The following is a 26958-nucleotide window of genomic DNA, read 5'->3' on the forward strand; positions in this document are numbered from 1 at the left end:
GATTGCATTGGCAAGCCCTAACCTTTTAGTTATTATAGCCCTGCGCAGCCATGACCTTGCCTGACTCAGCGATAGCATTAGCTATTTATAAGCTCGTCTCATCTATAACTAAATGTATACGCCAATTGATCCCCCTTCGGTGATCCGCCATTTTCTGCATTTCGACTAATCATAGTAGACAATCAAGAAAACAATTCAATAGTTGAGTTTTCAGTAAAGGGCATCTAAAGATAATCACAGCAAGTTTAGTTACTGGCGTCGGTCCTATATCTTTACTATATATAGCAACTGCGCCCTTTCCTGTGATCTCTGGGTAATAAGCAATCATGCCTCGAACTTCGACCATCAGGGTAGTGCGTCTTGCCGCCATTGCGTTCGTGCTAATCTTTGTTGTTTACAAGCTTACTTCGTCTTCTGGGATCACGACTATTTCGCAAGCTGCAGGATATTACGATAAATCTCATGTTGCCGTTCCCAGCAAACAGGAAAACGTAATTGACAATAAGGCTGAGCAACTGCCTAAAGTGGAGCAAGATAAGAAAGAAGAAGAAAAGAAGGACGAAAACAAAGACGAAAACAAAGACGAAAACAAAGACGAAAACAAAGACGAAAACAAAGACGAAAACAAAGACGAAAACAAAGACGAAAACAAAGACAAAAAGAACGAAGAAAAGAACGAAGAAAAGAACGAAGAAAAGAACGAAGAAAAGAACGAAGATTCTAAAAAAGAAGATTCTGATAAGCCATCGTCTTCAGGATTGGGAGATGACTATGTGCGAGCCAATGCAACATTTGTTACACTTGCCAGAAACCAAGACGTGTGGAGTATTGTGAAATCAATTCGTCATGTGGAGGATCGATTTAATAATAAATACCATTATGATTGGGTTTTCCTTAACGATGATGATTTTGACGATGAATTCAAGCAGATTACGACATCGTTGATCAGTGGTACTGTCAAGTATGGCAAGATTCCTAAGGAACATTGGGGTTATCCGGATTGGATTGATCAGGAAAAAGCTGCATTTACTCGCGAGGACATGAGGAAAAAACAAATTATTTATGGTGATTCGGTTAGTTACCGTCACATGTGCAGATTTGAATCCGGGTTTTTCTATGATCAACCGTTGTTGCAAGACTACAAGTATTATTGGCGTGTTGAACCAGATATTATTTTACATTGCGATATTGACTATGACGTATTCAAATTTATGGATGAGAATCAGTACAAGTATGGTTGGACTATTTCGCTGTATGAATACATCGAGACCATTCCAACACTTTGGGACTCAGTTAAAAAATTTATTAAGGATCATCCAGAACATATTGCCGAGGACAACAACTTGCAATGGCTCTCAGACGACAACGGTGACACTTATAATAAATGCCATTTCTGGAGTAACTTTGAAGTTGGCGATTTAGATTTTTGGAGATCACAAGCGTACCGTGATTTTTTTAATTTCCTCGATCACGAAGGCGGTTTCTTTTATGAACGATGGGGTGATGCTCCAGTACATTCTATCGCTGCGTCATTATTTTTACCCAAGAGTCAACTTCATTATTTTGAAGATATCGGATACTGGCACGTACCGTTCACTAATTGCCCGACTAATAAAGCCGACAGGTTGGCAAAGAAATGCTCATGTAATCCAAGGGACAACTTTGCATGGAAAGGTTATTCTTGTACTCCAAGGTATTTTGAGACCAATGGACTGAAACGTCCTAGCGAGTGGCATAGTCAAAGTTAAATTTAGTTATAATTTTGGTATTATTATTTTTTTTCTTTGGTGCATAAAATAACTTTTTTTATTTTTCAAACTACTTTTGTATTATGGATTTTTGTGAAGTCATTTAAACGGATCAAATCAACGTGTCTTTACAAATTACAACACCTTGTAACATGTATAAAGAAATATATATATATATATATCTCTAATTATTAGATGCTAATTACATTGAATGCTTAAGGTTTTCTATAAGAATTTTACAAGCTCTTCAACATTTTCTTCTCGAAGTCCGACATCTTCTTCCCGCAAGTCCAGCCAGTGTACTTTGCTAAGCACTCCGTCTTTGGAGAATTTAATGTCATCAACTGCTTCTTCCACGACAACCAGGCATATGGCATCATATCCGCCTGCACCAGGAACAACGCCGCCGATAACACCAGTAAGGTCAGAGCATGCATCCAGTAATGCGGTTTGTTCCTTGGGTTCAATTTGTGCACCGGACTCGTCAGTAATTTGCTGCAGGTACTTTCTAATTTGAACGATCGCCTGCACCACATTGGCAAATAAATTTTCCGTTTCGTTTCCGTCAACCAATAACCTGATTGCTTGTGAGTTTGCCTTTAATGCCAAAATCTTGTCCACCGTTTTATCATATTCAGCCGAATCTTGGCTTGCCTTGGTTGAAAGCTTGTTCATTAATTGAATCAGCCTAATATTTGCCTTCCCCAATGACGTCCATGCCTGTGGATCACTGCCAGTTTTGGCAATGATTTCGTTCCTCCATTTCTGAACTAGTTGGACTAACTTGGGAGTTTCTGAGCCCCCGCTTACATCGCCCATGAGTAGCTGAACTCTTCTTGGGATTGTACATGGTTCTGTGACCACACCCCAGTCAGAATCAATAACTGTTCGAATTGATTCAACATAATTTTTTTCTTTGCCCAATTCAGGTATGCCTGACACGGACGAAATTATGGAAGGCTGGAATCTGTTGTATTGAATCGAGCCATACACGGCGCATGCAACATCAAAGCCAGACCCAATCTTACCCTGAGCCGAGCAATGTGATAATTGTGCTAAGTTGTGCAAAGTTCTCTTATTATTTACAACATGACCAGCGTAAAATGACAACAAGCCTGCCGTCAACGAAGTCGTAAGCGCGGCAGACGATCCCATGCCAGTCTTGGGGACCTGGTTAATGGCCGCTGAGTGTTTGTTAAATTTGGTAACCGTACCGCTAGGCTGAGAGTGATATGCATTATCAGAAAGAATTGTTATTTTCAATGCCGGAATTGGTGAAGTCAGGAAATTGCTTGCTGACAGGTAGTTAAGAACCGCATGCACGGCCGAGAACACGAACGGGTTCGACTTGGACGAGTCGACGGGCAAGACCGTGACATATCCCGTGCCAGTTGCAATCTTAACCCTGTATGCCCATTCGCCTTCTTTAAATTGAGGGCTTGACACGGTGATCAGACCCTCGTTAGCTGGCACCGGCGTAGTAAATGCGTAGATTCTGGCCGACAAAGCGGTCACGAATGACCCGTTTGCTGGGTCTAATACTAGATAACCACCAGCTAAAAGTGCTTTCCCAGGTGCAGAAAAGCACTTTTGAAAACTCGACATTTTTGCAAAATCAATTGAATTGCTATTTTCTTTTTTAATCTGATTCTATTCAGAATTTTATAAATACAAGTAACACATACTGACAGCTTCCATCTGTACGGTTTGAACGCATAATTCATAATACCTGGAGCGAGTACTAATCTTTTATTACAGGCCGGGTAACTGCACAAATTTCAGGAGTAAAAATGAATGTTAAACTTCAATTAAGTACAAGGAAATAATAATACTGCTATTACGGTCTTAGTTCAAGATGTCACCAGGCCCATAATGATGATGACTCGGATAATAAACCATTTTTAAAAAAAAAAAAAAAAAAAAAAGGAATCAAAGACAAGATATATAAAGAAATGGCTGCTTTGCGTGATTCAAGGTAATTCGTAACTTGACGGGATAATTGCTAAATGAGCTTTGGCTAACATGCTTTTTCAAAGGCAATATGTTGAATCCACGTTTAATTTAAAAACCCCGGATGAAGTTTTTGGTACAATCACTGTATTAACACCGAATGCAACAGAAAAACAAGTCCGAAATGTAAGAGTGGGTTTAGTTTTTATTTTCTAAAAGCTGACAACCGTGGTAGCTGGGAGATCAAGCACGGAAGATTGCTGATTTCTATCAATTGGCAAACCGATTCGATGATATAGAAATACATCAGAAATGGATTGATGTCTCCCAAGGTTTAGTCAATCAAATATCAATTGCCTTACGACCATTACCATTTAAATGGATTTGGGCGCAGGACGAATACGTGGAAACTAAATCTCGATGGCGAATCCAGCAGGAGTTTGCAAGCGCGGCAGGACAGCTTTTAATCGCATTATCTGAATTACTTGAACTATTATCACTGTTATTATCACCTTCTCAATTTGAGCAATCATTAAATTGGCTACAAATTATCGAAGCATTGGCCACCTACACGTCAGTCACGGATCCATGGTCGAATTCGAAATCTGCTGAAATTTCTAACCGGTTGATTGACAAATACTCGTCCGTCTTGATAATCGAAATCGACCAAGTTGCTAACAATATTTTGAAGAACACTTTGCGTCCAATCTTTCAATCAGCTCGCCATAAGAAAGTAACCCCGGCTGGCCGCCGCGTGGTTGCTGATTACGACTCACCGGGTTACAGGCGCGACCACGTTGACATCAATGCCGACGCGGATCATAATATGCCGTGGATGGTTGAAAGACCCGAAGCCGAATCATTATTGCATTTTGTGCTTACGCACGCGAGAGGAAAATTTACGGAAACTAACTGGAGCTTGTTGGTGCCGTCCGTGTTGGTCATCATGGACGATCCCGACCCGGTCTACAAAACCATGGGCGTGTCATCATTATGGTTGTTGATTTCTAAAACCAGGCCCGAATTTGTCAACCTGACTGGCGTGGCGCCGGTCTTTTGGGACACGTTGATCACATGCCTGGCTTTTTTGCCGTTGGGTTCGTCAAACATTACGACAGGCCAAAGCGTAAAATTATTGCAGGCTTCGTTTGATTGCTTGATCTTATTATCTGGCATCATGGCGCATGATTCTGGCGCCAAGTCAATTTCAAATAAGATTGCATCATCAACATTAACATGGGACGACACATTAAATACAACACAAGGTAATCAGCAACACCATCCGGCACGCGTAGAATTTAAACGCAAGCGGGCTGACCTGTTGGCCGAAGTAATCGCTGACGGCGTGTGCCACGGAATGCAGATCTGTGGTGATAAAGTCGAACTCGCAACAGTGCTAATCACGCAGGCTGGCAAGGTCGCACAAGCGGACGGCATTTTTTTTGTTCGTCATTTGCAACAGGTTTTGAAACTTATCGTGAACGTGTTGTCTGATCCGTTTGGCATGGAATATTTGCCACTAACTTTGGCAGGTTTAAACTCGTTAAATGCAATCATGACAAACACAGAACCGAGGATTGCCAATTACAAGTATTTAATTACAAAAGGATTAATTTTAAGTTGGAAAAAATTATTAGAAAAGGAGTCATCGATAACGATAGGTGATAATTCAGCTCTTGCCCAAGTGAGGCAAAACATTCTGAGTTCGACTGGCCAGTTAAAAGATATTGTTTATAAATTCGAGGGACATGAGGATTGGGATGAAATGATCGAGCAATCTACTAAACTTGATCCTTCTTTAAAAGTTCTATTTAATAAAAAATGAATATTAAGTAACAAAAAAATAAAACCGAACCGACCATTTATATATTTAAAAAAACACCTCAAAAACGCCAAAAAAAAAATCAAACCGAAAATACAAGAAAAAACAAGAAAAAAAAATGGCAATACTTATTTTAAGTTTTGCCCATTATTCGTCTTTAGCCATAATTGATAAGTTTTAAATTTTTTAGTTTCTTCCTCGTTCGCTATGACCATGGATGTAACCACTTCAGGAATTAAAACATGTTGTTGATAACACACGTCATCCTCCGGCGTGATGTTTAATTGAGAGTAATCCGCAGTCTTGCCTCGCACGTAATTTTCAAATTCGGCATGCTGATGCGTGCGCAACATGGCGCGTTTCTCTGACATTGTTAATGGTGCCAAATCAGGATTGGTCAAGTACTTGCGATATTCGTGCGCTTCAGAGCTTAACACCATAGGCTTGGTTATGTGATCAACGATGGCTGGCATGTCTGGTGGTTGCTGCTGATGCCGTCTTGTCCTAGCGACGTCGTTCTTATCTCGGTTAACACCACCATCACCACCGCCGTAACACCATAACGTGTTATCAAACCCGTTATCATCCGATGAAGATGGGAACATGGTCAAACTTTGCACTTCTTCTTCATTACTGCTATGAACCGATAAAGCTGCAGAATCATCTTTTACCAAAGGTGGCGGGGATGGACTGCGGTCAGATTTAGAGGAAAAATCAATAAATCCGATATCCAAAAACTTGCGGGTTCGTCTGGTGCTAATGACACTAATAATACTGCTGCGATCATCTTGAATTCGTTCTTTTTCAATCAAATCCTTTGAATGATCCATATGCACCTGCCGAGGTTCAAACGGACTTAAATTGTACTTGCTGTTGCCAACAACGATCGATGGCAAGTATCTTAACGTTGAATTTATGTTATAATGAAATATTTTCGAAAAAGATGATAGCATTTTAGGCTTATAATATTCCATCCAATAATTATCGAAAAACAATCCTGATCTAGACTTGACACGACGTACATGATGTCGCACGTCGGTGTCGCCATCATCATCATTCTTGACGTTAGTAACTTCGCGTTCGGTAATGGTTTTTTGCAAATTTATTGGCCGCCACCACTTTCGATAACTTCTTCTAGGTGATTTTTTATCATTTGGTATTCCATGGTGCAGATAATAATCCGTACTTAAATCCCATAACATCGGCTGACCCATTTCAAAAACGTAATTGCCAAGAAAAAGATTGATTGCCTCTTGGCGTTGACTGTCAATAAACGAATTACTGTAGTATCGCTTAATGCTCTCAATCACATCACGTGAATGACTGGTCCACTGGTTGATGCGACGGTATGTCTCCATCGTGTTAACCAAATGCGATCCGCCATATTGCAAGGCGATCGTATCTCCATGGTCATGGTACATTTCAGTTAAAAGATTAACCGCATCGGTATCGTAATCGACTGAGTTTCCCTTGATAACCCCTAAGGCTTGGAGCTGATAACCCAATGCTCGCTTGCCAACCACAAACTGTGCCGCGTTTGTTCGATCAAGACAGTCGATACAATTAGTCCTGCACACGCCGGATTGAACCGATTGCGGTTCAGGCCCGTTATGGAAAATCTTTGTGGTTCGCAAAATTCGATCAGCATATTCTTCAAGAAATTCAATAACTTCTTGATCCCTGCCCTTGGAAGCTCGGCTCATGTCCCACGAAGTATACAAAATCTTAACCTTTTCTGGTAGAAACTGATTCAGATACTGCAAGCATTGTTCAAATTCACGAAGCAAAATGGTTTCTCTCGGCGTACGCTCTCGAGTCTTAATTAAATTAAATACAACCACCGGAGTCCCATAACGTTCAAACATGTGATCAAAATGCAATGCCGCAGCACTGTAGAACGGGTCCACAACATTTACTACCCGAGCCATCAGTATTCCACAAAAAAAAACAACAAGTCAAGTACTACTCACGTTCAATTGGTGGTTTCGGAGACATGCCACTAACATCTTGGGTCCAAAATAAAGGAATGCTGCCACGGTGTTGAACAAAAGAAGTATACCGTGGATTTACAAACGCTTGCCCGTCTAATGAATGGAAACTCGTGGTTAACATGTCAGACACGATTTGTTCGGTTTCAACATCATTAGCAACATATCCCTGATCGTTTGCACCTCGTTTCAAAAATCTGGCACCAGCGAAATAGTGGGATCGCCTGGCAATCAGAGCAATAGACACGTTTCGTCCGTAAACAGATATGTCTAAAAAAAATACCAAATGTGAGTACAAACACAAACATGCGATATGTTTAAGGATATCTTACTAGCTTGATCTATAAATCCATGAATAATTGGCAAGCACCAGCTAAACGTATCAATATTTGATTCAATTACAGGCCGCAATAAGTAGTGATTCCATACAAACATCTCGTTATAATTCGAATATACTTGCAAATCATACGAGTGTGCGGTCGCAGGTTTGCCTTGTTTGGCAGATTGCCTGGCCCGGTGCAAGTTTCGTTGCAACGTATGCGTGATATCATAACTATAACAAAAATAAAAAGTCTTTGATAAGTCCAAGTTTTGAAACGTGGATAAAAACCGGGCCTCCTCAGAATTTCGATGAGGCTTACGATATGATGCGGATGAGCAAAGCGGGATCAACTCCGTGGAGTCAATATGATAAATGTAATGCCCACCCAATAATGCGACCGCACTGCGCTTCGTAATGACAGACATGTAGTAGTACGAAGTGAACCGAATAAAGCCAATAACTCCCCAGGACGTAAGCCGCTTAACCAGGCCGCCAGCAGGGTTACCGTCCTGAATGGCTTCCAAAAGTTGAATAATCTCTGCATGGGTATACACCGTATCATCTTGAGTAAGAACCAGGTCACCATTTTCAGCAGTCAAATCAATCTTAAGCACGCGAAAGCGGGTGTCGTTCATGTTCGACCCAATCAGGTAAAACCGGGTTTTGGTTTCATAAAGGGTATACTTGCACATTCGATTAAATGACGCATCGTAAGCCTGTGCGGTCGTGGAAGACAATGGATCCGCATTGACAGTATGAATATCATTGTCACCTTCATTCTCCTGGTCGTTACCACTACTAGAGTTGCTGTTACCGGCAGGAGGCACACCGCCATGGACTTCTTCTTTGACAAACTCAAACCCGGCCACGCGCTCTACAGAAGTGTTGGGCTGTTTGACAAAATTAAGAAATGAAATTGAGGAAGACAGCAAAGGTGGCGGTAACGACGATGGATCATTAGCTTGTTGTTGTTGTTGGTTAGCTTTAATGAAGTCAATATTTGCAGAGGCTGAAGACGCTGCAGCTGGATAATCCGACACAGATGCAAATACGAACGCCGGATCCTCAGGTTCCATAGTTATGGCACACCCCCGCGTGTTGTAATAGAGACTATCTATACCTGGCCTGATTGTCAAGATCTGAGATTGCAATCGTCCAGGGGTTGTGTCAGGGCGGCTGTTATTACCCTGCTTCAGGGGGGGTCTGTATTTTGGGCACGGCCATAAGTACACTCATAACGGCATAAAATCATACATATTTTGATGCCTTTTCAATAACTTGGAGCTTACAGAAAGGAAGATCAAATTAACTCTTGTAAACTACATAAAATTTCGGTATGAAATCATGGAAAATTGTACATGTAACGTGCATTGAATGTCTATGGCAAGGAAAACAGGAAACAAAATAACCCTAACTTTGTCTCGTGCTGCGTTTGCGCAGATGAAGCATAAACGCAAGACGTTTGCCATATTTAACCCATTTAATAGAAATTTGCTGTTGGTTTTTGGTTTTTACCCTATTACAAAATGTCTGCCTTCGAGTGGTCAGGGACGTTTCTTTAGCTATATTTCTCAACTTTTCTCTCATTCTTTTTCTTTTTCTTTTTTTTCCCTTTTTTTTTTTCTTCGTCGCTGTCGAAGAATTTGCAAGTCTTCAAAAGAAAAAAATTTTTTTTTTTCTTTTTTCAACTTTGCTTACTATTCTGGGCCGACCTCATTGGATAGACAAAACAGATCGTTTCCACTTGGATTTGATTTTTTTTCTTTTGTTCCAATTGATATCATCCCATCATGGTATGTCATTAGACATAAAATGATTTTTTTTTTGTTTTGCCAGATGTGATGTTGACTGGTTTTAATTTTTTTTTCTTTACCGGGGAGGTTTTAGTCGAACTCAAGTTTGTACTCTCAAAGTCATTCTGTCACCGCAGCATCATCTGCTGCTGCCGTGGTTAACTCACCCAAACGGACATACAGTCCCTACGAATGGGAACAGAAATTGGATAACATTCATTATGCAAAATCGTATGTACATTTTTTTTTGGCAAATGTTTTACAAAATTTTGGAACGAGAATTACCCATGAAAAGAAAAAAAGCACAATGATGATTTTTTTAACAAGTTGGGAATCTCTCTGACATACTCATGGAGAGAAAATAATTTTACTTGACCACTGAAACTTTTTTTTTCATTTATGGGGTTTCTTTTTAGTTTTCCAATATTTTTACGTTCTTTCAATTCATATGGTTGAAGTTCAGAAAATGATGGCTACATTTAAACAAGAAACAAGACTTGGTATTGATTCTAACGTGTGTGTTTGCAGTAATTTAAATTTGCTGATTATGAATTATCTCATAACTGAAGGTTATAAATCCGCAGCTGACAGATTTGCACAAGAGGCAAATTTGTCTCATACGGTTGCATTAGATTCAATAAGTGATCGCATGCAAATTCGTGATGCGATTCATGCAGGGAACGTGCAAGGTGCTATCGAGAAAATTAATGAATTAAATCCAGAGGTAAGATTTTAATTTTTTTTTTTTTTTTTAATTCGTCAACATTTTGCATTTATGTTTTGGCGGATGAGAATTTTTTATTTGCATTTGGGCAATGATTATACTGTTTTCATGCACCACTCATAGAAAATTTATTTCTTTGATGAGAAAACAAAACCTTCAGTCTTCAAAATGAGCCTTTTGCTTTTAAAAAATCTTCATCTTACTTAAATATTCATGGTTTTAAGCAATGTTAAATTTTTTTATTTTTTTGAGCAATGAATTAACAAAATTTTTTTTTTCTAGCTTCTCGATGCCAATCCTGAATTGCATTTTTCATTATTACGGCTGCAACTGATTGAACTCATTCGGAATTGCGCATCAGCTGGACCCGCCAGCAAGTCATCCGGTTCAGCCGGTGTTGATATTCAACCAGTCCTGGCCTTTGCTACTACTCATTTGGCATCCCGCGCGCAACGCAACCCGGCATTTTTGGCCGACCTGGAACGTACGATGGCGTTGCTATGTTTCCCCAGGGATAACAATCACGTGCCTCAACAGTTGGCTGAATTATTAGATCCCGCATTACGAAGACATGTGGCTGCAAAAGTTAACGAATCCATATTGGAAGCTCAAGGGGTTATGCAAGAGGCCAAGTTGCGAGGCCTGGTTAGGCTTTGGGGGTGGGCTGAGAACTCACTTGAACAGGACCAGGTTCATTTCCCACCATTAGATTTGGCTAGTATTATATAAACATTAACTTCCATGCATTGTATTATCTGGTTTTATTTTTATTTTTCTCTTTGCATTATATGAGGATTTTTTTTGGGAATTTTAGTGTGGACGCGGGGCGGAGTCTTTTGCAGGTTTTTTTTTTTTTTTTTTTAGGAGGGGCGCTAAAGTGGGACAGGAGGAATTATAAACAGTTTTTTAAATTACTTGATTATACATGTATTTTTATAAAAATATTTTGCAAAGCAGAAAGTGCACTTTTGTGTCCATATTGACCATGCTTTCGTTGGCACTTCAGAATCCACAACACGAGCTCTCAACTACACGCCAGAGACAATAGGGAAAACAAATATAATGAAAACAAAAGATTTTACACGGACCGGCACGCTATTATTTATTCTACTTGCGCTGCTCAAACTATCCCTCCTGTTCTCCCTTGCCAATCAGAACTGTAGTCTACCATCTGAAAGTGACGATGAACTTTGGAAGTCAATACCACCAAAAACACGTCAAGCATAACGTATGAACACGAAAAACTGGAGTAAGCTTACCGTCACGAAAAAAAAACAGGGGGAAAACAAGCGAATAAGTAGCACACCCAACCGTAAGCGATAGCTTTAGGCCAAGGTTTGGACATGTAACCTGGAATCACCAACAAATAATCAACAAGCACGTTCCTGACATGAAAAACGCGAAGATCTGTAAGGACAGAAAGGGAAACCGAGGAAAGGGAAACCGAGCGAATAGTAAGGTTGTATAGCATGCGATTAACAAGAGTTTGTGATTTTCCGAATCGCAGTAGCATAACCGCCATATCGGCATCTTTGTCAATCGGAAGCGCCAATATAAACTCCACTAAACCAAACCAGGAACGAAAATTGGTCTCATCCACCAACTTTTCGTGATACTTAAAATAGAGCAATGAAAGCAGACGAACTTCATAATTGGAGCTTTGTTTCAGACCATGTATCGATTTCCACAAGCGGCTTTGGCTATTACGAACCGCATGCTATACAACCTTATTATTCACTCGGTTGTCTCGTCTGCACCAGTCAGCAACCCATTTAGCCCAACATGCTTGGTTTCATGAACAAACAATACACATCGATATAAAGTATCACTAGGTTATAAAAAAATGGTTCAAGAATGAACGATTTTGGTAAATCACCGTAATACGGGGAATTTAGTTGCAGGCATATTCAATAATTCGGTGAATATTTACAGCAAGACACCTGCATGTCATATCCAGGTACATTGCAAATTTCGCACTATTAAATGTCCATGTCCTTGTCCATTTTCATTTTTTGGCTGGTCCAGCTGCTCAAATAAATCAAAAAAGTTGTCAATGTAAATTGTTTCAATGTTTAAATAAATTAACGGCACATGTTGTGCGGCTTGGCCTTTGCACGCCTCTAATTTTTTTTTTTTTTTTTTTTTTTTTTCACGTCTGTTTCGTGTAGAATAGACAGATTTATACACATAAATATATAGACAGAGAAAAGATGGCAGAAACAGAGGATATTACTCAATTAAGGTCGATCTTGGTTAATGAATCTGGCGACGTTCCTTTAGCTCATCGGTTCCGGGCCTTGTTTTCATTAAAATCATTGGGCCGGGATGGCAATAATCAAGCCATCGACATTATTAGCGAAGGTACGTTATATTTTAAAACCAAAAAAAAAAAAAAAAAAAAATATTGTACTTATATTTGAATTAGCATTTACGGATGATTCGGCATTATTAAAACATGAACTTGCCTACGTGTTGGGCCAAACCAAAAACGATCATGCGATCGCATCGCTCACGCAGGTCCTGTCGAATGAATCTGAAGATGCCATGGTACGTCATGAAGCGGCTGAAGCATTGGGTGCGATCGGGAATGAAAAATCATTACCAATTTTGCAAAAATATTTAACCGAGGATGATCTCGAAGTGATCCGGCAAACGTGCGAGCTTGCAATCGCCAGGATCAAATGGTCGCATTCGTCAGCGGCGCAAACCGAGAACTTGCAATCATCACAGTTTTCAAGTATCGACCCTGCACCACCGTTACCGTTTGAATCAACCGATTCGGTTAAGGATTTGCAACAAATTTTGGTAGATCAATCTCTGTCCTTGTTTGAACGATACCGGGCCATGTTTCGGTTGCGCGACCTGCACACGGCCGACGCGATCGATGCGCTCATCACCGGGTTTGCCGACCCATCCGCGCTGTTCCGGCACGAAATCGCGTACGTGTTTGGCCAGTTATCTGATCCCAGATCCGTGCAGGCGTTAGTGACCGTGCTCAAGAACGAGCAGGAGCAAGGCATGGTCAGGCATGAAGCTGCCGAGGCGCTCGGCAGCATCGCCACCGACGACGTGTTACCGGTCTTGCAAGATTTTTTAAAGGACAAGGAACGCGTGGTCAGGGAATCCGCCATCGTGGCATTGGACATGTATGATTACGAACGGTCAGAACAAATTGAATATGCCGTGCCTGCTGCAGTTTAGATTGTTGTTTACGCACTCCATGGTGCTACGGGGTTTCTTTTTTTTTTTTTTAAAGTCATGGGTTTTTTAATGCCGGTGTTTTTTATTTTTTTGGGTAATAATAAAAAGTGTTTTTTTTTTAAAAATATACATGAGTTTTATATACATTTGTTTAATCTGACATATCAAAATGACAAAAAAGAAAGCAAAATTAAAAAAAAAAAATTAAAAAAAAATGCGCCCAGTATAAAACAAAATAAAAACAAAAACCCACCAATTCCAAAAAAAAAAAAAAAAAAAAAAAAACAAAACACCCAAACACAAATCTCAACTATTTTCTTTTTTTTTTTTAATTGTTGGTGCTAAATTTATGCCCACATTTTGGGCATGTGTAAAAAATCGTAGCCTATGGTGCAAAAAAAAAAAAAAAAAAATTGTTAATAATTTTCATAATGCAAACTTAAACAAAGACAAGATCACATACGCCTTCGTCTGCGGAACGTAATTGAAGTGAATAATATTGCATTTCTGGATGCCCACATTGAGGACATTTCTCGGTAATCTATTGACACTCATGTTAAGATCACATAAAGAAACCAAAAAAAAAAAAAAATTCAATAAATGGCATACCGTAGCACCTTGATCTGCTTCTTGCTCGTCCCGTCGCAAACTCGTTTTCACGACCGATCGTTTTTGACGAAGGCTTGAAGGAAATGCTGAATCAGACGATTTCGTAGTCACGGTTAAATCTTCAAATTCTATTTTGATAACATTAGAAAAAACCAAAACGTTCCAACCAAATTTAATTTTTTTTTTAATTCTTAAACTTCAGGGCATGCGTTTTTATCATATTTAATTTTTCCCTTTTGTAAAAAATACCTTTTGATGGATACCTGGCACCGCATTGTAAACATGGAATGTCATGATTTGTGGAAGAAAATGAATCCAGCAAGTTCCCACAATCTGTGCAAAAGATAAGTGATCCAACAACTGACATGATCTTTTTTTTTTTTTTTTTTTTTTTTTTGGTCCTTTTTGATTAAATAATTGTTGAACAAAAAAAAAAGTGTTTTCAAGTTTATATATCAATTAATACAAATAAGAATTTTTTTTTTTTCTCTTGAATTTTAAAGTTTATACATTCGATGAGGTACAAGCCCCGCGTGTTAACGCAACTTTGAATAAGCAATCCAAATATCAACAAGATGGGGGAACAACCTTGCAAAAAGAACAACGAATAATTCGAGCAAACGAAATCCACACAAATGACGACGGTTAAGAAAAAAATAAAAACAGAAAAGACTCGATTGAGTTCGTCATTGTCATCATCATCATCATCATCATCTTCAGAAAAAGAAGCCATGTTTGTTCGAACCACCGGATTGCGCATGTTTGTCGGTGCGCACGTTGGCGCGGCCAAGGGCGTGCAGAATTCAATCTTGAATATTAACAAGGCAGGGTAGGCCAAAAAAAAACACGACACGGAAAATATATATATTCATGGAGGGACTAACCATCCATCAAAAATATTTAGTGGCAACTCGTTTGCCTTGTTTGTGAGGAATCAGAAACGATGGCAGTCACCGCCGTTGAAAATTGAAGACATTAAAGAATTCCAACGATTAGCTTCAGAACATAACTATGATCTTGAAAAGTAAGTTTCTTTTTTTTAAATACTTGGATTTACATATTAAATGTATATAATTTTAATTGAACGTGTTAGGCATGTGGTGCCGCACGGATCGTATTTAATCAACCTGGCCAATTTGGATGATGAAAAAAATGCCATTGCGTTTGCCGGATTTTTGGATGAATTAAACCGATGCGAGCAATTAGGAATTCATAAATACAACTTGCAGTAAGTGTCATGCTCATATTCACTGTCGCATTTTTTTTTTTTTTTTTTTTTGTTGGTTAGGCTAAAAGTTATTGATGTAGTCCTGGATCAACGTTAGGATTAAACCGTAAAGACGCGCTAGCCCGGTTAGCTAACAACATCAACAAAGCCATAAGTCAAACCAAGTTTGTCAAGATTTTGCTCGAAAACATGGCCGGTCATGGCAACCTGATTGGATCTACATGGCAAGATCTTCGGGACGTGATTGACATGGTTGAGGACAAGTCCCGGGTCGGCGTTTGTCTTGACACCTGCCACACGTTTGTATGTCAAAAAAAAAAAAAAAAAAAACTGGGAGACGCAAGCACGATGATTACTAACAGGATGAAAACATTATAGGCAGCCGGATATGACATCACGACGCAGGACAAGTTCGACAAGGTATGGCAGGAGTTTGACCAGGTCATCGGCCTGGGTTACTTGCAGGCCGTGCACGTGAACGACTCGAAGGCACCGCTCGGCAGCAACCGCGACCTGCATCAAAACATTGGACTAGGATTTTTGCGACTGGAAACGTTTCGCGTGCTCATGAACACGCCACATTTGCAAGACGTGCCGCTGATATTGGAAACCCCGACCGGCGGCGGCGGCGGCGACGACAGTGTCGACACGTATGGCCAGGAGATTAAACGATTAGAATGGCTGATTGGCAAGCACGGTCAGGAAAATGAGTTTTTGGCCGAACAGTCACGGTTGTCAGAATTAGGCGCGGCAGAGCGAGCCCGGTTCGTGGCTGCAGCCGAGGCGGCCGGGTCAAAACGGAAGCGAGCGCAGGCAAAGTTGCCGTTTACGCGCAAGAAGGATTCGGAAGATTAACTCCGGATAGCCGTGCCAAGCAAGAGCCAAAGCATGTACGCAACGTTATTAGTTGTACAGTAATCATTATACATGTTATATACATAGTAGTTATAGTTAGTTATATATGTATTATTAACAATTAATATTAAAATTAAAATCATAAAGCCGCCGACACCAGATGGCGTGAATATCTATACCCGAAGACACCCGCCCAATATGTACAAATTAAATTAAAGAATTTTTTTTTTTCCGTTCATGTCTTCGTACCGCAAAGGGATGAGTCAAAAAAAAAAAATAAAAAAAAACATTAAAAAGATTAAAAAAAAAAAGAAGCGTAAAGAATTAAAAAAAAAAAATTTAAAAAAAAAAGAAATTAATAAAGTTTCTCGCCAGCGGATGGGTAAGAATGAATAAGCAGTAATTATGAGCCAGTCAGGATTTTTTTTTTTTTTTTTTTAAAAAAAAGAAAAAGAAGGTTTAAACTTTCATCGTCGACGGAAAGCCCATCCCTTGAAAGCCATCAAGATCGTGATCCACGACATGAAGAGTGCGGTAAATCCGACCGTAAGGTTCATGGTGAACATGGCGTCAATATTGTAATACAACATTGCGCCGACTGCTTCGTCTTCTGACGCGACAAACACGATGCCGCCGGCAATGAGGCAAAACCCGACCAAGACCTCGGACAACGGCCTCGAAGGCAGGACCGACGTGGGCGGCGAAACGTACATGATTGTGTACGTGAGCAAGCGCAGCAACGCGCCGATGGCCAACAGGTACCCCCATTGCATGTGAATCGTGGTCGACAGCTCTGTGGCCTGGTGATGCTGCGACATGAGGATGCCGGTCCAAAACACAGTGAATCCGGGGAACGGGTTAAACGAGAAGCCGTACTGCACCGGCGCCTGATCAACGTGGTTGTGCTTGTTTGCAGACGATCGGGCAGCCAGGCCGGCCACGGGTGCGTTAAGCAGGCCGCGCACAGCGTTGGATTCAAACAACAGGCCGCCCAAGCCGCCTCCGATAAACATGAACGCGATCGATGCGTGTTGCAGGTCCTTGTGTGACCACTCGCCGCCTGGATTGGCCATGTGTTCCATAAACACGTTCGTAATGCCGTAGAAAAAGATCAAGCCAGATTCGACCATTTCCATATTGCAATCAAAAAACCGGGCACCCCATGACAGGCTTGAAGACGGCACCTGAGGCCTGATGTTCCAGGCCCAACCCAAGTTTGCAAACGCACCCAGCACGCGGGCAAAAGTAAGTACGCCGAACCATAAAAACACTGAACCTTTGATGGTGTGCGCCAGCATGTTAAACACTAGCCTGTCACGGCCAATGCAGCCAGCCGTGATGATGCCGGTCATGATTTGGAAAAAGCCAATGACGACCAACGGCCGATTGAAGATTGAAAAAAAGACTGATGCCAGTAGATGTAACTTGGCAAGCAAAGTGCGCGGCAATGCGTTAAGCGCAAGCCTGAGTGGTTGCAAGCGGGAAGCAATGTAGCGCTGGATCCGGTGTTCAGGTGAGTGCTGGTGACGCAACGACGACGAAGAAGATGACGACGACAGTTTTGGATCACCAGAGCCGTACAGCGTATTTTCGATCTCGTCCTGGTAGCCATTTAGTGTTGCGTCTGACCCAGCAGAGCCGGAGAACGAGCCGCCGTCATGCGACGGACGATGCAACGGCACATGCGCTGAGTCAGCATCGTCAGCATGGTGGTCGTGGTCAATGTCGTCCATGCCGTCGATCTCGTCATCGGAACTGGTGAGGGCCCATGCGAGCAAGGTCTTGAACAGGCTGGCGACAAAATGCAGGATCAAGATGGCGACGAGGATATATGCAAACTTTGAATGCACGTTGCCCGGGTACAGATCTGGGGCTCGAGACGCATACAACGCACCGGGGGCCAGGCCGAGAGCCACGAGGGCGAGAAAGGCAAGGTGGATCGGGAACTGCAACGGGTTGCCGGCTATAGAAAACATGAGGGACACGGGCAGGACGAAGACGAATGCCAGGACCATGAAGGTGATGTGCAGCAGTAACAACGACCTGTCTTCGGCAATAGACATGAACGATTCTGGATCGTAGTTGAGTCTGAAATCAGTCATGTTGAACGGCGTCATGCCATGCATGCCATTGCCGTCGTTGCTGTTGCTGGTGATGTTCTGGAGCTGCTCATCATGGCCGTGGCCGTGGCCGTCTGCCACAACTGGGGCTGCCACGGCGGCCACCACGATGGCGGCCGACAGTAGCATACGCAGCTTCGAAGGAGCCATGGCAAGATTGAATGGCTTTACTATTAAAGAATAATGAAGGGAAAAGAGGAGAAGGCAAAATATAGAGAACAAAGAGCAAGAGAAAAAAAAAATCAGCAGACGGGCCAGGGTTATATAACTAACTCCGGGGCGCCGGGGGTTGAGTCAGCGTAGAGGAAAAAAAAAAAAAACTGGTGAAGACGAGGACGATGATGACTCCAGGTTGACAAAACGAATTAACGAACTACAACTACTAATTACTATCTACCAACAGTCGACCACTATCACAATCACCACTGCTCTCACTGCCTTTGTATCTGCCTCTGCATCTGCCTCTGCCTTTACATCTATCGACCGGTGTCGTCATGCCCTGTCCGCCAAAAATGGACTTACTGTGCACTTCCCTGCCTGCCAATGCCCGTGATTGGCCCGCCTGACGTCACTATGCCGGCACTGCCGACCCGGGCAGCCAAAGTTTAGTTTTTCTTTTCGTGCGCTTTTAGGTTTGGCAGAAATAAAGTCACACCACCCTAACCCGACACCGACCACTAGCGGCAAGCCATTCTTCGGCTTACGTCACCCGGACTTTGACTTGCCAGCCGAAAGGCTTACCCGGCCCAGCCCCAGCAGGGCGCCGGCCACGACCTGCAATCCGGTTCGGGTCGGGCCTGCAGGCTCCAACCCGGCCGCGAACTGCAGCTCATGGCCGGAAGGATTGCCCGGTCGCTGCAGGCGCTGCAGGCGTTGCCGCACGAGCTCGATTGATATTTGTGCTGCTGCTGCTCGGCCGACTACCGGTTCGAGCAGGCGGGCCACGCCCCGCACGCGCCCGTCGTGGTCGACTCGGGGAACGTCAATCTCGTCGTCATCATTATAGTCGTCGTCATCATCATCATCATGATGCTGGCGCTTCGGCCATGCAAAGCCCTGATCGCGGAACCATCGTCGAGCTTCACGTTCAAGGCTAACGTAGTCGTGCCGGTTGGTTGCTAGCGCGAACCCGTACTTGACCACCAGCTCGGCCGTGGTCAACGGCCCGTACGAGTTGAAAACCTGCCGCGTGCCAAACAGCGGTCTCGGGATTGCCCGGTGTGCCACAATGTCGCACGTGTCTACCGGCTCATCATCATCATCATCATCTTCCTCTTCTTCGTTTTCGCCCTCATCATCGCTATAAGTAAACCCTTCGTGCTCACAGCCATTGACCGCCCCACACCATTCGCACACCTCGAACGTGGTCTCGAACCGGACGTCCGGGTCGTCCGAATGATTAAACGTGTCCGCAACCGGACACATGCCCAGGCCAATGTGCGCGTCCACTTCAAAGCACCGGGCCCCGACCACGCTGGCTGCCCGGCAAAACGCTTCAAACCCGTAGTCAATCTCGGCGCCTGCGGCCGTGCTCATGACCTGGCCGTGGCGTTCCAACAGCGGCGCTGCCTGTTGCTCATACATGTCTTGCAATTCGGCCTCGGCCGCGCGCAACACGTCCGCAGCGTCCGTTCCGGCCACGACCTGTTGCTGCTCGGCGGTCCAGAATCGCATGCACCCGAGCTCGACTGCTGGCACAGTGGCAATGTATCCGCTCCATGGCGACCGTTCCCCAGATGCCCGTTCAAACATGTACGCCACCACCAGGCCGCACAACGTGCCATGCATCTCATCCGGTATCAGATTGCTAATGCCGGCGCTTGAAGTACTCAACACCGACGCCTTGGGAATCCGTGCCAGCAACGTGCCTTCAGCAATAAATTCCTGGTCCGTCATGGCGTTGCCGTCCAACTCCACGTAATACCCTTGATCGTTCTCATCATCATGCCTGATCCGTAACAGTGGTGAAAGCTCAATATCATTATACTTTATGAAATCTTTGAATTTTTGTAACCCGTCCATGCCTTGTAAAAAATATTGTATATATTTGCAGGGCAACGGGCAAAAAAAAAAAACCAAAAAAAAATATCGAATTACATACATTTTAATTTTTTTTGAGCCGCACGCGCCGCTCCCCACGCTTCACGCATCAAATAAAAAAAAATTAATACATTAATTACACAATTATATTACATCCACAACTAGTTCACTTGTACCGGCCCAACCTCTCCTTGTCATCGTCTGCCAACTCATATGCTGGCCGAAATCCGCCTGAACCATCAGCCAGGGCAGGATTCTTATGCGTGTCAGTAACGCCACCCAACGACGTGTACCCTTGGTCATACAGGTTCAAATACGGCACGTTCAATGCCCGCAAGAAATGCCACACCTCCGCGTACGTCCAATCCACGACCGGATGCACGCGCATAAACTCGGGCCATCCATGATCGGTCGGATTAAACCCTGCAAGGTCATGCCCGTTCGGATCCGTGCGCCGGGTGCCGACCATGATGGCCCGCACATGCGGCTTGGCATGAAGGAATCGTTCGAACGCTTGCTTTATCGGTCCCGGCAATCGAATCAGGTCCAGGCTGTACACTGCCGTGCATGCGTTCACAAACCGGTCCACTTCCGCAAACGCATTGTCCGAATGCACGTACACGGTGTGTATCCGTTGCGGCATGAACCGCCGTGCGGTTGCGGTTACCGTCGTCGACTTGTAGTAAATACTGGCCAGCAGCAGCACCAGCATCACCAAGCAATCCTTGCCACCATTGAACGATATGGCCAACTCGTCATTTGAATACCGCGTCAATGCTTCCTGTGTCACTGCCAGCGACGCCCGCACTCGTTCCTGCGTTCGCGCTCGTAATAATCTGGCATCATCATCATCACCCTCATCATCATTGTTACCGGACAAAAACACGTCCACCCGGCTGGCAATGTCTGCACATACTTCAACCAACGGCTGTGTCGACGCCGTCGTCACCAGCACCGGTCGTGATGACAACGCCGTTGCGCCGGCCTGAGTCATGCTTGACTTTATTTTTTTAATTTATTTTATTTTGCTCTCTTTCCTCCTGCTTCTACTTCCAAGATGTAAAATCAATTGTTTGAATGTTTATTGTCGTATAAATTGAGTTTGTACTTGGCAATGGATTTTTTTTTGTGTTTTGTTGCTGCCCTGCTCGGCCACGTCGTGCTCGAGCAAGTAATTACACGCAAAATTCAATTATAAGTGTGCTAACGTTGTGGGTAGATATGCCATAGCAATCATGTTTTGTGAGATACTTTTTGCTCGCACGCAATTTCCAGATTGTCACCCGTTGGCCTTCGTTGTTTGATACGTACTGGCAATAGTATAATATATTATTGGTGATATCTAAAAATTGACTTCTACATCTATATTTTGCTAATAGTTATAGTTAGTCATATTATTATGCTGAGTTATAGCCCGAGTAACTAACGCTGGGAATATGACAGGGCAGCTGTTATTCGGACTATAACTCAGTATAATAATATCATCAACTATAACTATTCTGAAGTGGTAAGAAGGCATCGAATGAGTTGTTTGCCGGTAATTATTGTAGCAGTAAAAAATACCCCCTAGAAAGCTGACTAAGTTAAATGACCCATGCCCAGGTTGACTCAGACTTTTTTAAATTCACTTCACCTCGTACGCAGAACAAGACAGTGTCACATCTACATAGTACTGGAGATCAAGTCGGAAGAGCCTTGATTAATAATATGCATATCGAAAATCCAGATTTGCCTTTATAGTCAAAAAGGGCCCATGAACCTTGCCATGAATGGCAGTGAAAATCCTCAACAAGATGTTGCATCACCGGCACGCCGGTTGCTAATTGATCAAGTTCGGTATAGGATCAAATATTTTTCACCAGCGTAAGTACATTTTCCAAGTAAGTTTGTATTTTATTTTATTTTGTTTTGTTTTAACCTGTCAACGTGCAGATGGTACGCCATGGTTATGGGAACCGGCATCTCCAGCACGATCCTTATCGAATTCCCATTCCCATCCAGGTGGCTGCGAGCGGTCGGCGTCGCATTCTGGGCTGCCGCTTGTGCGGAATTAGCAATCTTTGCCATGTTAACCACGTCACGGCACATTTTATTCCCTTCCACGTTCTCCCGCATGCAGCGGCATCCGATCCAATGCCTGTTTTGGGGTTGCATCCCCATGGCGTTGTCCGCCGTGCTCAACTCCACCATGGCCGTGTTTGGTCATCGTGCCGTGTGGCCATGCTACGTGCTATGGTGGGTTGACACCGTGCTATCGTTTGCCTGCGCCTGGGTCCTCGTGTTTGTCGGGTTTGCCACCTTGACCCGCACGCAACCGGTGCACCTGAACGCGGTCGTGCTATTGCCGGTCGTGACTTTGGTCGTCAACGCGTCCACCGGTGCCACGATCACGGCGTACTTGCCCGATCACTGGCGCGGGCACATGATTTTAATTTGCATGATTATCTGGGGCAATGGCGAATGCCTGGCAGCCGGGTTCATCGCCATTTATTTGGGCCGGTTGCTGGCGTTTAAATTGCCGGAGCGGGATTCAATCATTTCATCGTTCCTGCCGATCGGCCCGCTTTGCCAGGGCGCGTACGGCTTGTTGCTCACCGCTGCCAACGCCGAATTACACTTGCACGTGCCCGCAATAGTGCCTTCAGGATCCGGCGCGTTGGTTCGTCACGGCTTGCTCATGTACGTGGCCGTGGCAGTGGCACTCATCATGCTCGGATTTGCCACGTTCTGGCTTGTCTGCGCCGTGTCAGCGTGTTTTGTCCGCCGGCCGCGCCGGTTTGCCATTACTTGGTGGGGCATGACCTTCCCTGTCGGCACGTTCGCCATGGCATCGAGAGAACTCGGGTTCGTGTTGGACTTGCAAGCGTTCAAAGTCATCAGCTGCATTACCGGCGTGTTTGTCGTCATGGCAACGTTAACGTTAACCGTGGCTTCCGCATATCATTCGTTATTTACTGATTTGGTGTTTGTCGTCACGCAGGAAGAAATGGATGACCAGTTCAAGAATGAGATCAATGACTGAATCGAGACAAATTAGTTTTAAAGATGTGCTTCAAGTTTTTTTAAAAAGATTTTGAGTTATAAGTTTAATGTATATATAAAAAGTTGAAATGAAGTTTTCGTATTCAAGTTGCACGTTTTATCTCAGTACCCGTCGTATATTAAAGTTTTCAATCTAACACCTTCGAGCGCAACACGCGTTTTGCTTGCAAATCTTTTTTGCTGTCGGCGGAGGGATGCAATACACATTAATGAAGATTGGTTGTCATGACTGACAATGCAGATATTGATATCGATGATATTCTTGATGATCTTGATGCCCAATTTAATACCGAACCGGTAAAGAATTTGCCATCCGGCGCCACGGCTGGCCGCCGTGCGTCATCATCATCGTTATCGTCCCGACGCCAGGCCAGGTCAAGCGATCTGCACAAGCTCGAACAAGCGTGGATAAGCGAACGCACGTGTCCGGAAATTTTAATGTTTCAAACCGAACTGATTGATCTCATGATGGATCGAATTCATGGCCAGGTTGAAATTATCGAAACCGAATCAATCATGCATGGCTATGATGATGATGATGATGATCATCATCATCATCATCATGTCACGACCACGAGTTTGTCAAAAAAAAAATTTCATGATTTGAATGATGGCAAAAATAAATTTAAATTATTATTAATCGAGACTGACCTTGAACGAATCAAGTTTTTGATTCGTGGTTATGTTCGGGCTCGAATTCACAAGGTAAAAAAAAAAAAAAAAAAAAAAAATTTTTTGACTGACTTACTGACTGACTGAAAATTTAGATTGATAAATATTACATGCATATTTTACAACATGAAAATTTAATCACAAGGTTATCAAGTTCGGAACGCCAATACATTAAACGTTATGATCACATGCTCAACAAGTTTTATCAATCTCGAATATTATCAAGCTTGCCCGAATCATTGCGGTCGCTAACCGATAAAGTGGCAGGCATGTCCATGATTGAGCAACCAAACTTGCAATCTGTCGTGTTTGTGCGCGTCGTGCAAGACGTTAACGTGCTTGATGAACCTCCGGGTGTTGTGCCGCCCGACATGGAAGATGGATTGAAAAAGGGCCAAATTTATGTGTTGCCGTATATTCATATTCGGAAACTTATTGAAGATGGCAGGGCAGTATTTCTATAGCATAAATAAAAAAAAAAATTTCCGATTAAGAAAAAAATACCAAAGTATACAAATAAAAATACAAATTAAAATCCCCCTAATAATATTTAAAAAAAAAAAAAATTTACCCAATAGCATTTAAAACAAACAAAAAGTATACAGTCGTTCTTAGAGCAAACTTTTCTTCTTATTCTCAACCCAGAAAAAAAAAATTTTTCATGCCGAAGCTTCAACCTGAGTCAGTCCTGTGATTTGTTGTGTTTGGTCATTAATCCAATCTTGCTTATACAATGACTCTTTAGCCTTAATATTAATCGTGCCATATGACTCGGCCTGGCTAACTTCGACTGCATCCTTGGTTGCCAATACAAGAGTTTCGAAAAAAAACTTTACCGTATCAGTTCGATTATGAGTCTTAACCAAAGATTGAAATTCAATACTGTCCACATCTGCAAGCGCAGTCCGTAATTGAATAACGGTTTGCCTCGTGTTTCGGGAAACGTCCGTAACCACGGCCTGACTGGAGTCTGCCACGGCGTCAACATCATCCACATCATCGTCCACTTGGTCATCAATCAAGTTTTGATCAGCAACATCATCAGAAGTAAACTTGCTACCGTCTTGGTCGCCGACTTGGTCCGTAGAATAATCAACACGAACATCATCGTCGTTAATGATCGGACCTTGATCATATCCCCAGTCTTCATCCTGCGGCATGATGGCAAGTTCCTCATCAACAGCATACTGTTCTTCATTGTCAACGTGCAATTTCTTGCCCACGCCATCACTTTGCTGTTGGTCTTCGTATTCTTCATCATCTTCGTCACCGTGCCCTGCAGATTTCTTTCTTTTCTTCAAATTATCGGCCGGTAACAATCTCGGTGCAAGCAAACTCGAGATTGATTCATGCAAATATGATGGCTTGTAAATTAAATCATAAATTCCCTTGTCATACAAACTTAATAAGGCCACGCCATCACGGGATCGCGGAATCAAGGACTCGTTTCGAAGAAGCCCTGTTCGTTCGGTTTGCATCTGCTTGATGAACGCACTCTTTAACTCCGTGACTGAATCTATTTTCTGTTTCCTTTTCGCTGGTTCACGTTTCTTGGTCGGCGTTGCTGATGCCCGATCTCGTTGTATCTCATTTTCCAACGCAATACTTAGAGTGTCATCTTCGTCCTGACGCATGCTCGGCACGTCCATTAATTCAAAAGTCTCACCTGCTCTTAATCTCTTTTGTAATTCCTCATCATCCTCATGACCGCCAATTTCCAGTCCACCATCATCCACCTCATTCAGTTCCACGCCATAGTTTTCAACATCTAACCCGTCAAGTTGATTATTGCGACCAATTTCAATGCTCTGGTCGTAATCATAATCATCGTCATCTTGAGGCATCACCGCCGGTTCGTCATCGAGCGCGTCAGGATTGTTCATTAAGTATTCGCCAGTGTCGAGAACTAGGTCATCATCTCCAATCCGTGCCAAGTCATCCTCAACTTCGCCACCACGCACAAGTTCGATCGAGTCTTGCAAATCTGGCAACGTAATATCCTTGACCGCCAACGTATGCGCGCCAATGTTTAACACCGGAAGTGGCTCCAAACCAAGCAAGGCGGATGGGTCCGGCAGCAGCAAGTCAAGTTCAGTGATCGTGTTGGATAACGTAAGCTGTTGAGGATTGCTAACCGCAGCACTGGTGACAAGATCGACGTTTCCAGCCCGGAACGTGGTTCGCAACTTGGCAAGCGCATCGCTGCAATCATCCAGCAAATATTTCGTTTTTCGGCTATATATTCTAACCACGCCAAGAAGTAGCTGACCAGAAAGACGAAGTGCCATCGGCGCAACGTCATCGCCAACAATTGCGCCAACTGATTTTTCGATCGATGTTTGAAGAAATTGTGCTTTTGATAATTTGCGCTCCAGATTGGCAGCAAGCCAAACACGAGCTAGCGGGCCCTAATACTTCCAGTCAAAACAAAATCCAACACACATGCATACATACATATATATATGCCTTAAAAGAAAAAAATACCTTTTTGGACAGCAACGACTCTGAATAAAACATGGTTGGTCAGAGTTATGCGACCTATTGCACCACTGAAATTTTCCAATTCCTTTCTTTTCTTTTTTCCTCTCTTTTCGTTTTTTTTATATTCTTGCACCCTTGACCTAACCTCAAATCTATTGCGAGAAGGAGTGCAACTGTGGTACAGTAAACACTAGCCAGCCATGTTAATAATGCGTGACGCGAAGTTGCCGCCAAACAAGAAAAAAAAAGCCCTGTAGATTTACGCGTTTAAGCCATAAACGCGTATGCGTTTTGCAGTTATGTTTACTATATATTTTTGTCCTAAGCTTCAACATTGATGAGGCCAGCATGCGAGGATTTTGT

General features: G+C 43.1%; 15 protein-coding genes across 15 annotated transcripts; 8 read left to right on the forward strand and 7 right to left on the reverse strand.

The window, feature by feature from the left end:
* Window positions 1–146: 146 nt before the first annotated feature.
* V1514DRAFT_365223 (glycolipid 2-alpha-mannosyltransferase 1) lies at window positions 147–1748 on the forward strand (the record flags this gene model as incomplete). Its single annotated transcript, XM_066929805.1, has 1 exon — window positions 147–1748. Exon 1 carries the CDS (start codon window positions 327–329, stop codon window positions 1746–1748), a length of 1422 nt encoding a protein of 473 aa, XP_066786237.1. The 5' UTR covers window positions 147–326.
* An 85-nt stretch (window positions 1749–1833) lies between these two features.
* On the reverse strand, window positions 1834–3457 carry V1514DRAFT_323596 (ribosomal protein S5 domain 2-type protein). The gene has a single exon (XM_066926277.1). The coding sequence runs from the start codon at window positions 3351–3353 to the stop codon at window positions 1974–1976; it is 1380 nt and encodes a 459-aa protein (XP_066786238.1). The 5' UTR covers window positions 3354–3457; the 3' UTR covers window positions 1834–1973.
* A 147-nt stretch (window positions 3458–3604) lies between these two features.
* V1514DRAFT_323598 (uncharacterized protein) lies at window positions 3605–5547 on the forward strand. Its single transcript, XM_066926278.1, has 2 exons — window positions 3605–3884; window positions 3934–5547. The coding sequence occupies exons 1-2, from the start codon at window positions 3771–3773 to the stop codon at window positions 5521–5523; spliced, it is 1704 nt and encodes a 567-aa protein (XP_066786239.1). The 5' UTR covers window positions 3605–3770; the 3' UTR covers window positions 5524–5547.
* A 38-nt stretch (window positions 5548–5585) lies between these two features.
* V1514DRAFT_8088 (SacI homology domain-containing protein) lies at window positions 5586–8972 on the reverse strand. The gene is made up of 4 exons (XM_066930143.1): window positions 7942–8972; window positions 7841–7881; window positions 7491–7778; window positions 5586–7435 (listed from the first exon to the last, which is right to left on the reverse strand). Exons 1-4 carry the CDS (start codon window positions 8904–8906, stop codon window positions 5649–5651), a joined length of 3081 nt encoding a protein of 1026 aa, XP_066786240.1. The 5' UTR covers window positions 8907–8972; the 3' UTR covers window positions 5586–5648.
* Window positions 8973–9033: 61 nt separating this feature from the next.
* Window positions 9034–9872, forward strand: V1514DRAFT_8115 (uncharacterized protein). Its single transcript, XM_066930145.1, has one exon. It carries the CDS (start codon window positions 9205–9207, stop codon window positions 9670–9672), a length of 468 nt encoding a protein of 155 aa, XP_066786241.1. The 5' UTR covers window positions 9034–9204; the 3' UTR covers window positions 9673–9872.
* Window positions 9873–10170: 298 nt separating this feature from the next.
* On the forward strand, window positions 10171–11076 carry V1514DRAFT_345660 (CTLH/CRA C-terminal to lish motif domain-containing protein; the record flags this gene model as incomplete). The annotated part of the gene is made up of 2 exons (XM_066929238.1): window positions 10171–10347; window positions 10630–11076. 2 exons carry the CDS (start codon window positions 10171–10173, stop codon window positions 11074–11076), a joined length of 624 nt encoding a protein of 207 aa, XP_066786242.1.
* A 1369-nt stretch (window positions 11077–12445) lies between these two features.
* V1514DRAFT_323612 (armadillo-type protein) lies at window positions 12446–13779 on the forward strand. Its single transcript, XM_066926279.1, has 2 exons — window positions 12446–12708; window positions 12773–13779. The coding sequence occupies exons 1-2, from the start codon at window positions 12558–12560 to the stop codon at window positions 13546–13548; spliced, it is 927 nt and encodes a 308-aa protein (XP_066786243.1). The 5' UTR covers window positions 12446–12557; the 3' UTR covers window positions 13549–13779.
* Window positions 13780–13876: 97 nt separating this feature from the next.
* Window positions 13877–14524, reverse strand: V1514DRAFT_273987 (uncharacterized protein; the record flags this gene model as incomplete). The annotated part of the gene is made up of 4 exons (XM_066924837.1): window positions 13877–13933; window positions 14012–14089; window positions 14158–14285; window positions 14407–14524. The coding sequence occupies 4 exons, from the start codon at window positions 14522–14524 to the stop codon at window positions 13877–13879; spliced, it is 381 nt and encodes a 126-aa protein (XP_066786244.1).
* Window positions 14525–14666: 142 nt separating this feature from the next.
* V1514DRAFT_323615 (xylose isomerase-like protein) lies at window positions 14667–16386 on the forward strand. Its single transcript, XM_066926280.1, has 5 exons — window positions 14667–14986; window positions 15062–15181; window positions 15251–15385; window positions 15466–15688; window positions 15764–16386. Exons 1-5 carry the CDS (start codon window positions 14793–14795, stop codon window positions 16238–16240), a joined length of 1149 nt encoding a protein of 382 aa, XP_066786245.1. The 5' UTR covers window positions 14667–14792; the 3' UTR covers window positions 16241–16386.
* A 107-nt stretch (window positions 16387–16493) lies between these two features.
* Window positions 16494–18729, reverse strand: V1514DRAFT_323618 (uncharacterized protein). The gene has a single exon (XM_066926281.1). The coding sequence runs from the start codon at window positions 18508–18510 to the stop codon at window positions 16708–16710; it is 1803 nt and encodes a 600-aa protein (XP_066786246.1). The 5' UTR covers window positions 18511–18729; the 3' UTR covers window positions 16494–16707.
* Window positions 18580–20413, reverse strand: V1514DRAFT_323620 (uncharacterized protein). The gene has a single exon (XM_066926282.1). The coding sequence runs from the start codon at window positions 20380–20382 to the stop codon at window positions 19066–19068; it is 1317 nt and encodes a 438-aa protein (XP_066786247.1). The 5' UTR covers window positions 20383–20413; the 3' UTR covers window positions 18580–19065.
* A 101-nt stretch (window positions 20414–20514) lies between these two features.
* Window positions 20515–21621, reverse strand: V1514DRAFT_323622 (uncharacterized protein). The gene has a single exon (XM_066926283.1). It carries the CDS (start codon window positions 21392–21394, stop codon window positions 20567–20569), a length of 828 nt encoding a protein of 275 aa, XP_066786248.1. The 5' UTR covers window positions 21395–21621; the 3' UTR covers window positions 20515–20566.
* Window positions 21622–21856: 235 nt separating this feature from the next.
* V1514DRAFT_323626 (voltage-dependent anion channel) lies at window positions 21857–23538 on the forward strand. The gene is made up of 2 exons (XM_066926284.1): window positions 21857–22263; window positions 22333–23538. Exons 1-2 carry the CDS (start codon window positions 22154–22156, stop codon window positions 23420–23422), a joined length of 1200 nt encoding a protein of 399 aa, XP_066786249.1. The 5' UTR covers window positions 21857–22153; the 3' UTR covers window positions 23423–23538.
* On the forward strand, window positions 23505–24668 carry V1514DRAFT_287674 (uncharacterized protein). The gene is made up of 2 exons (XM_066925226.1): window positions 23505–24147; window positions 24210–24668. Exons 1-2 carry the CDS (start codon window positions 23668–23670, stop codon window positions 24576–24578), a joined length of 849 nt encoding a protein of 282 aa, XP_066786250.1. The 5' UTR covers window positions 23505–23667; the 3' UTR covers window positions 24579–24668.
* Window positions 24600–26791, reverse strand: V1514DRAFT_349646 (Rec8 like protein-domain-containing protein). Its single transcript, XM_066929380.1, has 2 exons — window positions 26599–26791; window positions 24600–26522 (listed from the first exon to the last, which is right to left on the reverse strand). Exons 1-2 carry the CDS (start codon window positions 26629–26631, stop codon window positions 24774–24776), a joined length of 1782 nt encoding a protein of 593 aa, XP_066786251.1. The 5' UTR covers window positions 26632–26791; the 3' UTR covers window positions 24600–24773.
* Between the last annotated feature and the right edge of the window lie 167 nt (window positions 26792–26958).

This window comes from Lipomyces japonicus (genome assembly GCF_038497905.1).
Source record: "Lipomyces japonicus strain CBS 7319 unplaced genomic scaffold V1514scaffold_1, whole genome shotgun sequence".
In the NCBI taxonomy this organism is placed as follows: domain Eukaryota; kingdom Fungi; phylum Ascomycota; class Lipomycetes; order Lipomycetales; family Lipomycetaceae; genus Lipomyces; species Lipomyces japonicus.